The sequence below is a fragment of the Phytophthora cinnamomi genome (assembly GCF_018691715.1).
Source record: "Phytophthora cinnamomi strain GKB4 chromosome Unknown Contig62, whole genome shotgun sequence".
NCBI classification, from domain to species: Eukaryota; Oomycota; class Peronosporomycetes; order Peronosporales; family Peronosporaceae; genus Phytophthora; species Phytophthora cinnamomi.
In genome coordinates, this window is record NW_027150995.1 from 546,582 (window position 1) to 558,062 (window position 11,481).

The 11,481-nt window shown below is 52.1% G+C and overlaps 2 protein-coding genes across 2 annotated transcripts; one reads left to right on the top strand and one right to left on the bottom strand.

Annotated features, from left to right (window-relative positions):
• Positions 1-1,670: 1,670 nt before the first annotated feature.
• Positions 1,671-5,535, top strand: IUM83_06878 (uncharacterized protein; the record flags this gene model as incomplete). The annotated part of the gene is made up of 3 exons (XM_067931113.1): positions 1,671-1,722; positions 1,796-1,903; positions 5,057-5,535. The coding sequence occupies 3 exons, from the start codon at positions 1,671-1,673 to the stop codon at positions 5,533-5,535; spliced, it is 639 nt and encodes a 212-aa protein (XP_067787109.1).
• A 3,367-nt stretch (positions 5,536-8,902) lies between these two features.
• On the bottom strand, positions 8,903-9,250 carry IUM83_06879 (uncharacterized protein; the record flags this gene model as incomplete). Its single annotated transcript, XM_067931114.1, has 1 exon — positions 8,903-9,250. The coding sequence occupies one exon, from the start codon at positions 9,248-9,250 to the stop codon at positions 8,903-8,905; it is 348 nt and encodes a 115-aa protein (XP_067787108.1).
• Positions 9,251-11,481: the final 2,231 nt, after the last annotated feature.

Genomic DNA, 11,481 nt, shown 5'->3' on the forward strand with positions numbered 1-11,481 from the left:
TGTCGACCCCTTTCATAGATGATAAACAGATTTTAGCAGATTTAGGAGGAAGGTCAATTTACAAACAATACAGTTCTCATTTTACCTTAAACTAGCTACTTGGAGTCTTGTCTAAGTTAAATTATATTTGTGTATTCAAATATAATTAACCTAAGTAATTACGAAGTACTTACGCTTCCTCATACACGCTGCGCAACGTGCAAGCTAAAGTAGTGAGTCAAGTTAGACCCACTACATGCATGTTCAAACCACTGACGGGTGTATGTTAAGGCATCAGCAGCCTTCTCCTTTTTTAGAAGGTGGTGAAGTGAGTATGTGCGGCTTGCTTGTGGATCGTGATCTGGCTTCTTATCACGAATCGTGAAACAGCCGAAGCTAATCCGTTTGCCACCAGTGCGAGACTTGCGTTGAAGACCCAGCTGGATGTCATCTTTTTTCATGATCAGAACTTCGTTTATGCGACACATGCCGTATAAGCAAAGCGAACCCACGGCAGAAAACCACATCCGCATTGTCGTGTTGAACATGGTTTCGTCCTGCAAAACCACCATCGGTCGGGACAGCATCGGCAGACATCGGAGACGCACGCTTGGGAGTCCTTTCACGCTACTTCGCTTTACTTAGGCCTGCCAAAATCTGGGTAATGGCAGCGGACCGTGCCGGGTTTCCACGAGGGACTTCTTGCCCATCTGCCGCCTTCTCCAACAACCAACGGTCGTGTGGATGGCCACCTACAAGCATCTCAGGTCTGGTGTAATGTCAAGTTTCTCGGCGGCCACCGGCAGAAGTTGGTTGTGGCAAGAAGGTTAATGTACGCGACGATAACCCCTGGAAGCCCATCAAAGCGCTGTTAAAGGGGTTGAGGTATCCCTCTTTCTTGCAGAATTCGACAAAGCGGCGCAAACTCCTGGCGTAATCGGCCCTTGTGTGAGCGTTAAACGTCTATTATGAATGGTGTTTGTACGTTTCTATACGATATGCACATTTACTATGCTTAATATATAGTGTGGGCGCGATGGATGTATTCATGTAGAGTATTGTATGCGATGCATGTCCCGAACAAAGATAATGGATTACTTGTGGTGACCTTTAGAAATGTATAACCCAGGATTCGTGTAGGTGATCGGTCCTTAGAATAACCAATTATAGAACCTGTACAAACTATCACAATGCGACGATCCATCTCGGCCTTCAGATTTCGCAGCCGCTCCCTATAAATTCTGCGGAACTGGATGGAAAACGCAAGACCAATGCCAAAGTTCAACGCTGATGAAGCGCTTGCTTGTGCTAGGAAGAACAAGCGTAAGAGGCGGTGTGCCGGCGGCGAAGATGGCCCTCTGGTAGTGACAGGGTTTGGCGGGGTACTAGAGTTGAGGCAGGTGTAGCTCAGATTGTGCAAAGAAGGATGGACCTCAAGACCACCACTAGGAGGCCGATGCCTAGATTCCCCCTACCGCTGCATTCGTCTTGGAGTCGATCCACGTGGAGTTGAAAACGACGACTATCTACTCTGCGGGGACGCCGTGCTGCATTTCATTCACGCTAACGGCGCGTATCTTTAGGTGATATCTGGTCGGGTAGTGTCTGCTAATGATCTGTGTATTTTATTGGATTAAGCTGTAGTTGTACGGGATAATTCCAATGTCTCTTTCAAAACAACAGCAGGATCGATGGGTGCAATCGCGAAGTCGGGGAATGCTACCGACGCTGTCATTGTGGAAGGTAAACTGTGGCTGGAAAAGATGGATGTGGTGCTGCATGAGCTGAAGCTATCGTTGGGCATTGCAACTTGCAGGTGGACCGGAGCAGGGCGTGCTAAAGACCAAGCAGTCGACGATAGTGAAGGTGGTGCCTCCGGTCGTGGACGTGGTCGTGGCCGTAACCCCGGTCCTTCTGGACTGGGGTGAGTGCTCGAGCTGAAAATGAGCGTCGGATGCAGCCTTCTACACCACGAACCCCAACCGCCTCGACTTCTTCAACACGTGTATATCGGCGAGTTCGTGGCGTTTCCCCCTCAAGAGAGCCCTGGGTGAGCAAGAAAATTTACCGACCTGCTAGTACGGCATATATCGTTGGCAGAGTCTGTTGCCCCGCCAAGAGAGCCAAGGGCAACACTCAGATTCTGTGGCTCGACACTGAATTTCAAAGCAGCATTGAAACCATCAGAGTCGGCGCCATTCATCATGGAATTGATAACTACTGATCGCTGACAAAGGAAAAAGCCAATCAAGACTGACAAGAACTACTCGACTGTGATGAATCTGAACAAAATCAAATCGATGATGAACACGAACTTCAAGAAGCAGAAGTGTATGAAGCTTACGATCCTGTCGGCCTATTTCCTACGACTCTGCAAGAAGTAGAAGCGATTCGTAACATGCGCTTCGAGCCTAACCATACCTTGTATACACCGCGAGACCTTTATGAGAAGGGTCAGCGCTGTCTTACCTTCGGCCGGAGTATCGTCACATTTGAGCACTCCATAAGCTCCAGCTTTTTTGAGTACGTCCCGCGGAACTTCTGGCAGCAGGTGCTGCATGAGACGAACGCGTACGCTGACCTTCATCACGTCAAAATCTCAAAACCATTCGCGATGAACGAATTGATGGCTTGCCTGGGCATTTTGTTACTCATGGCCTTAACCGACAGAGGGGAGTACGCAACCTACGGTGCCCAGCCTGAAGACGCAATTTTCGGTGGATCAACAACTTCATCAGATGGCGTTATGTCGCTAAACCGGTTAAAACTACTGCGGCGATGCCTATGCTTCAACCCGCCTTCTACGGATCTTGCTCAACATACCACCGCCCGAATTAGACCGCTTCTGAACTTGTTGAAGATTACCGGCGACAAATACGTCGTGGTAGGGAGAGACGTTGCATTAGACGAAGCGAGCGTGGCTTGCCACTCGCACCAGAGCCGTCACATGATCGTGCTCAACCCGACTAAACCTACCCACAAATACCATTTCAGGCTCTACATGATATGCTGCTCCTCACGTAGGTTTGCGCTCAATTATAAGCTGCACGGCTATCGCAACGACAGTGCAGATCGTTTGCGGGGAGTCATCGGCGTCGTGGAGGTGCAGGCGCTGAGCCAGGAGCTGGAAGAAGTGTCAAAAATCTGCTAACACGTTCTTGAAATGGTGCAGCCTATGTTTGGGTCCAATCGAGTGGCAAACATGGACAACAACTATGCATCTGTGCAACTACTGCAGGGGCAACGCCTGAAAGGACTGTATGGACGCGGTACCACTCGCATCAACAGCAAACACTTTCCCGGTCACACCATGCTTGACACAGACGATAAGTGTAAACGTGGCGAGGGCGTCAGGCGGAGTCCCGAGAACATGCAGTGATAGCGGGGTCCTGATGTGATTGCAATATTGTGCATATGGTGTCCAATGCGGATGCCTCCACGATGGCAGCGGTTAGACAAACAGTCGGAAGCCTGGCCCTAGAATTTCCAGCGCCTACATGCATCAATGAGTACACCCGCAACATGCAAGGGGTGGCCAGATTGGACTAAATCAGAGGAAGGTCCTCCATTCCTGATGGACATAGCTACAAGCGGTTGCATAATAAACTCGCTCTCGCTCTGGTCGATGTAGCTCGATCGAATGCATTCCTGATTAGGTGCTTGGTCACGCCAGAATCCACCGTGCGCGACCCGCACAGAATGTTTACGACAAATCTAGTAGGCGAACTTATCGGCGGGCCAAATTCGAGTACTTAGGTGCTACCACTGGGTCCATGAACTGCGTCACAGCAGTAGCGAGAGCATCGAGCCCACAAGTGTCGACATCGTCGCTGAAGAGTAACAAGCTGCGTTGAGTCCACGAGCGTCACCGTCAGTGCGGAAGCGGCGGCTACTACCGCGGTGTCGACGAGAGCTTCGACGTTTCACCATGCTTGAGCCCGTATATTCGGTAGCTATGACACGACTACTATCACGAACATAATTTGAAGCAGCATCGTGAGCGACGGTGTCTGCGAAATACTGTCAACAAGAAGCTGTATTTGCTACGTTAGTGCTAGCGTCGATATATGTAAAGCAACTGTCATCCTGATCTCCAACTGCATGGGACATCAAGCTTATTGATAAGTTATACTTGATACAGAAAGGTTGCATGCATGGTGCTCGATACCTTGGTCAAACTAGAGAACTTACCACAGCCAATCGAACATTAGACATGACACATAGTTCTCGTGACGATACCAGTTTTGCATCTTCTTCAAACAAAACGTTGTTCGCAAATACTATTGTAGCCTGGCATATCGGTGCTTTCGATGATAGAGCTGCATTTGTGACATCCCCTGCTATCAGGAGTACTTTGTGTAGGTGGGGGTAATTTCGCATAGACTGTAGGATACGATCCTCACCAACTCCGCAAAACTCCGCCCGTAGTTCAATTCCAATGCACGCTCGGACGTTGGTTGTAAGCACTACCTGTTCTAACATGTTACCAACTCCCGCGCCTACGTCGAGGAATAAATCGTTGACGTCCAATTGGAATCAATGTCTCCGTTAGGTCAAACCCTCCAACTGGGATCACTTCACCAGCATTGCCATGCATTCGACCGACCTACTGTCGTACTGCACCCGCCCTTACGTCGCCAAAAATAGTAGTCATGGTTCGAACCGTTTCCGGCTGGGACAGCGGTTCTGATGCGAAACGTAGTGCAGCATTCTCTTGCGATAACGTAGTCCTAGGGATCCCTCGTGATGTAAAATGTCTCGAACTTGGAGGGGATGCCACCGATGGCGATGTGGCCGGTGAACTCGCAGGTGGCACCAAAGTGCTTGACCTTGACGGAGACGTAGTTCTCCGGTTTGATGTCACTACTTCTGCTATTGACGTCACCGCTCTTGGATGGCTTGCCAACGGCACTTCATGGGAGCATGGTGATGGTGATGCAGCTGGTGGTGGGTGACGCACTCGCAGGAGACGGCAGTGACGCCGCTGTCACGCCCGATATAGCTCCCCCAACAGTCGCTTGCTGCGACACGGAGGTTGGACTCGGTAGCGTGTGTGTGCTCGCTGGTGCATGCCCAGCTTCTGGAGGCGACGATATTGGCGTTCATGCCGCCGTTCGTGGCGGTGACGTAGCTCGTGGACTCGTTGGTGGAGGCGACGTGGGTGATCTCGATGGAGACGCTGCTCTCGGACCCGACACAGCTCCTGCTCTAGCTGTAAGCGGCGGGACTGGACTTGGTGTCACTGACGGCGACACTCGAGAGCGCGATGTGGGTGCTCCAGCTGGTGGTGGCGGTGCTGCCGTCGCTGGCCTCGATGGAAACGCACTTGTTGTGGCCGACACAATTACTGCCGCTGCTGCTAGCGGCGTCACTGGACTTGGAATCTCCAACGCAGCTCTTGGGCTCGGCAACGGTGCCACTGGTAGAATCAGTGTTGCTGCCGTCGGTGGCAGGGCTGGTGTTGCCCTCACGTTTGGCGATGATGTAGATCGAGACACAACTGTTGTTGGTGGCGAAGTAAAGCGGTCAGTGGTGGCGGCGCTGCCACCCTTGTAGTCGTCGCGGATGTCGCAGTCGTTGTCCTTGCTAGGTCGACCGGAATGTTGCGAGATCCCAGCCAATTCTAGGCCACGACCCGTCAGTCAGAAACCCAAACCCTGCCACGTACCGGCCACATGTCACTTTAATCGTGAATATTCGTTGACCCAAGTCTGGTCATTGTACAAACTTCAAGTGGGACTGGCTTGATCAGGAAACTGGGCTCTGTGGACGTCAAGATGCAGCAACCTCGGACCACAGGTCTCAGATTTGAATTCAGTCTGGGGCTGAGGTCTGGGATTCATTCTAGAGGCCACAGATCTGGGGTTTCAGTCCTTGAATCTGGCCCTGGGTAGATATCTGTGCTTCGGCCTTCTGCATCTGTGCCTTGTAGTCACTTGGTTGCTTAAGTCTCAGATCCCAGACCTCATATCTAAATGTTTGGGGTGCCTAGGATCCTGAGACCTCGAAAGTCTGAGCCCTTGGGATGTGGAGCTTAGTCTGGGGTTTGTCTGTGCACCAGATCCAGCAACGAACGCGTGAACTGGTATTGTCTCTGAGATGATCAGTCTGGGGCCTGGGAAGAGAGCCTGGCGTTCGGTGTCCGATTTCATCACGGCTCTGGGGTGCCACAACTGGGATATGAAATCACGACCTGAATTTTGCCCCAGCTCAGATTCTGAGCCTGGGAGTCTCAGAACCTGAGCCAAAGCTGAGAGTCGGCAATTGTGAACAGAGTTTGGGAGCTGGGATTGGAGTCCGAGTGACGATGTTATCCCAGAATCGGAAATATGGAGTCTGAGATGCGGAAGGAAACTGCGCGGAAGTGATCGGTGACCTGAGTCTTAGATGGGAGCTGGTCTGAGATTTGGCGTTATCCCAGACTCTGAGACTTGGCGTCTGGGATGCTGAGATTTGGCCCAGGTCTGTGTTATGATGACGGAGTCTCAGAAGCTGGGCTAAGACTGGATGAAAGCCAGCTACTGCCCCCGTGCCCAGAACGCGTTTGAGAGTCTGAGGTGTGGCTCCCAGACTTGGGATGAGAGTTCGCAGTCTGGGATATGAAGTTGCTACATGGTGCTAGCTGTAGGGACGGTCTGGGATCTGCGGTAGTTGGCCATTGAAGTTGGCGGGTGCCTTTTTGAGGGTCGCTCCGTTGAGACTTTTCGGTGCCTGGTGTCTGGCACACAAGATTCGGCCCGACCAGTCGCCTTTGGATATGAGGCAATCGGAGGCCTGGATCTTGGCGACATCGGATTACACCTGATTTGTACCCAGAGTAATCAGTGCAATCAAGTGATGACAGACCAATTCCGGCCAATCCAGTCCACAAGTTCCTGGCGTAATCTGAATACTCGTGATTTGCACCCAAGAATCTGATCTGGGGGCAAAATTACGATACTGATTCCTTATCCCAGCTGTGGCATCCCACAGCCGAGATGAAATCGGTCGCCGCACGCCACGCTCTCTTTCCAGACCCCAGACTGAACATCTCAGCGTCTGATGCACATACAAGCCTCAGACTGAGCTCCAAATCCCAAAGTCTCAGACTTTGACATTACTCTCAGGTCCCAGAACCACTGGCACTCCAAACAGTTAGGTCTCCGATCCGAGATCTGGAATATGAGACTTAAGCAACCAAGTGACGCCAAGTCACAGATCCAAAGGCCGAAGCTCAGCTATCTGCCCAGGGCCAGATTCAGGACCTGGAACCCCAGACATGTGGCCTCTAGAGCGAATCTCAGACCTCAGCCCCCAGACTGAATTCAAATCTCAGACCTGGGCCCGGGGTCACCGCACCTTGACGTCCATAGAGCCCAGTTTCCAGATGTAGCCAGTCCCACTTGAAGTCTGTACAAAGATCAGACTTGGGTCAACAAATATTCACGATTAAAGTGACATGTGGCCGGTACGTAGTAGGGTTTGGGTTTCTGACTGATGGGTCCTGGCCTAGAATTGGCTGGGACCTCGTTACACTTAACGAAAAGTGTCTTAGATGTGAGATAATTCACGGCTGCGTTAAACTCTCGCTTGACATGACTAACCTCGGCGACTTGAATTTTAGACGAGTAGACTCGAACTTAGCTAGCAACAACGGAAGCTTGGTGTTCAGACATTGGATCAGGCCCTGAACTTGTTGTATTGCAAGAATCTCCAACTACGACTAAATCTGAGATCCCACGTTCCAACGCTATGCGAGTACCTTCAACGAGACAATGATACTCAGCTTCATTCACCGTGATGTCTTCAAAGCGGAAACCCCGAGCTTCAACAACACCCCAGGATGGCAACTTCCGCATAATGCACCCAGAGCTGCCACGCCGATATGAGAGGTTGGCTACTCCGTCGAAACTAAGCAGTCATCCGTCGTAATCAGCTTCGAGCATATCCAGACTGATAGGCGGGGGTCGGACTACACGTCCCCTAGCTGGGATCAGGTTCTCAGTGATTTTATCGAGTTACTCCCGGGGGGTAATCCCAGCTCCCAAAATTGCTGCAAGACCATCCTAATTTCTCCGTGAACCTCTAACGGCCATGGAGGTAGGCGAGCAGCCCACTGCTCACAGCGAACTCCCAAGGACTGATATCTGAACAACCATTTCAGAACCGAATATCGGATATAGACACTTGGTTCCAACCAACATCGTGTAGAACACGCTGAGAACTCTGAGCAAGGCCACGACTTCTTTCTCAGCCGGGTGGTATCTGAGCTCCTGATCGTGAAGCACCTTCCAGTGTAACGCACCGGATGAACAAGGCAGCGATAGCCTGTACCAACCACAAGTCGTCGTCGTCACGTCCATCGGGGGGGGGGGGGGGGGGGGTTGAAAAATGCTACTCCCTGGAGGATTTATACATCTCTTTTATAAAACAGGTTGATATTGGTGATGAGGCGCAAGTAGGGCACACCAATAGGAGTGTTGGAAATGCGGCAATTTGGCGGGGCTGTTATTATAATTCCTACGGAATTAGACCCATAAAAGGGCGACGAGCCCTAATTTAATGCCAATTCTACCTAGGATTGTAACCGATCCCCCAACTCCCTCGATGACATATCGACGGGAATACGGTGGCGGGTAAATATAATAATGACATTGCTGTATTATAGCAAACCGCCATTCCGAATGCACTACTGCACCTCCCTCTTACCCGGTCTTGATTACTGTGGTAGCTTATTCCGCCTCAACTTCTCCTCACATCGCCACTCCTAATTCGGTCACGGAGTGACAGCCCGTAATTAGCGTGTGAATTAGTCATGAACATTAGAATTACCCCAGAAGAATAGGTAAAAGACACAATACATGTTGCAAATAACATCTAGTCTATAGGCACTGCTATCCTGTGGCAGCATGAGGATAAATAAGCTGGAGTCTACTTCTCGTGGCTAGCACTGTACGGCAGTAGCAGTTGTGAACGGACGTCGCTCCAGCACGCCGGTGCCGAGTGCCTTCTTGGCAAGCAGCGCGTTAGTGCTGCAGACGTCGGTCGAGGCGGCCGTTGCGGCCAGGTGCACGAGCTCGGAGATCTTGGCTTGCGTGCGCAGTCGAAAGACTTCATTTTGAAACGAGACGCCATCTGCGCGTCGCGAGTACCGCTCGGAAGCCGCGGTAGCAGATAGTTGCCGCCGGGCTGCGACGTTGAGTACTGGCAGGCGAAGCGGCTTGGTCGAGGCGCATTTGGAGGCGGGGTCCTCAACAAACGGCGCGCACTGCATCATCATCATGTTGCACATTGCTGCAGTGGGTGGAGGAGTGGGTGCTGCGCGGTGTAATTGGAAGTGACTCATCCAGTGCGCAGAGCCCGTCGGACACGCCGGTCATAAATAGCGGCGCCGGTTTGCGGGTGGCAAGCACACGCGCGGCGCTCCGCGCGACTTTGCCACTTCAACATCCTCGATTAGTGCTTGGATCGCCTCACAGGCGCCTTGCATGCGCCTCGCGCATTGCGGCGGTTTTCGAAGCAGGGCTTTCGCCTACAGCGGCGAATGCGTTACACAACCTCGTCGAGCGTACATTGAGGCGCTCGCCTCATCGCCGCTTCAACTTGCTCTTCGTGTTTCTGCTGCACTGTGACGAGTCCCAGCATCCGTGCGGGCTTTTCCGCCGCGTCGTCATCTGCACCGAGCAGCGGTGGTGACAAATAAGGCGAGCGTGAATATTGCGCGTCGCTGCAGCGGGGATTGCTTGGAGCAAGCGTAGGTTGAAGTCGAGCAGCGTTCACAGATCGCGAGTCGCCACACACGCGCTCACGCATCTTTGATGAGTTTACCGGAATTGGCGCGCGCTCTGACCTGCCAACTGGGCCGAAGCTGCCGTTGGCCACGGGCTTGGGCGACTCGCCACCCCTCCACTCAACCTTGATTGGATCGCCACTAAATCGGGAACGGCGGCGACGGGGAAGGCGACGCACGTTTTGGCGCTGCTGAGACGGTGGCGCCAACGCGCGAATCTTCCAAAATGGACGGCGATGTTTCGTAGGTTGGGCCAAGTTGTCGGTAAAGTACCTGCAACCAGAGCAGCTTGGCCGCGGCGGGGCTGGATCTTCATCTCGTCTAACTCGTGAATAGCACATGCCGACAGAATGGACGAATAGGCGAGATTTCCCGACTGGACAAGCCGTCGAGGCTTGCTCAATACGAGAGCATCATGCAAGCAAGAAGACCCACGCAATTACGTAGTGCATGTTACTGCTGAGCTCTAGACGTAGCTTTTGTGCTGACACCTCGCACAGCTCAGAGAGCTGCTTGTACAGGAACCTTAACGAAATCCGCTGAAACTAAACAGCGGGTCGAGGAAGTTCGCCAACAGCGCCAACAGAAATAAAAAAAAGGTGCACTCCATTCCATTCCATTTCCACTTATTTCAACACCGGTGCATTCTTTCCAGTTCCATACATCCTTCCATTCCTTGGTCCATTCCTCCATTCCATCCACTATCCTTTCTTTCTTTCCGGCTGTTCAATCCGTTCGTCATTTCATGTTGAACCAAATTTCAGACCTTACGGTGCCGATATTGAATAATTTGCACATTGGCGAATCCGCCAGATCGCCGCGGGCCGTCGTGGCTTCATTTGAGATCCCAACGTCCTGACAGTCGGCGGTCCAACCACCTTCACACTTCACTGATGGGGGCGAACATTTCGGAGATCGACCATACGTGGCCTCGAGCGAACCGTCGTCGCGCAAGTCTCACCACATCCCTTTCCGGTCACCCACGGTGTTCCGTGTCATTCCATTCCTTCCGAACATTCCAGTCCGTCCCGTCTCCGTTCCTTCCTTCCTTTCCATACCGAGGCGAAAGTCCATTTCACTCCTTTCTTCGTGCTTTCCAAGTGCTCCATTCGTGTCGCGTGGACATTCTGTCGTCCGTTTCATGCACGTGTCACATTCTTCCAGGGGCTCCTTCCATTCCATCCTTGTTGGCATTCCTTCGTTCCATGTCCTTCCTTTTCCATTTGACTGAAGATTCATTTCCTTCCTTTTCGAGCCACTACCCCATTTCTAGATGGATGCGACACACATCCGGGGATGACACCGTGATCCATCAGCCACACAAAGGATTCCTTATATTACATGCATGTTCAGAACGCTGCCCCAGCCTTTAAGACCAATCCGCCTCGATAATCAGGTCTCGATTTCATGTTCAACTTTCGATGCTTATTAAGGACCTCGGCAATCCATTGTTGGCGCTGGTGGGCGTCCATTACTGAATCTTCGCACTTCGTCCTCGGCGATATCGCTCCAGTTCGAACGGGGCTTTCCGCCATGGCTACCGTTGCTCATTGGGTAGTCCTGAGTCATCTGGGGCGGACCGTGTTCGGTACACGGCACGGAGGATTCCGGGGCCGGGCGTTGTTCACCTGAAAACGCTCCACTGCAGATCCCAGGTCCGGATTCCTCCGTCAGGGATCCTCTCCACTCCATCCGTGTCCGTGGCCGGGTCCTGTGCTGGGGACCGGCCAGTC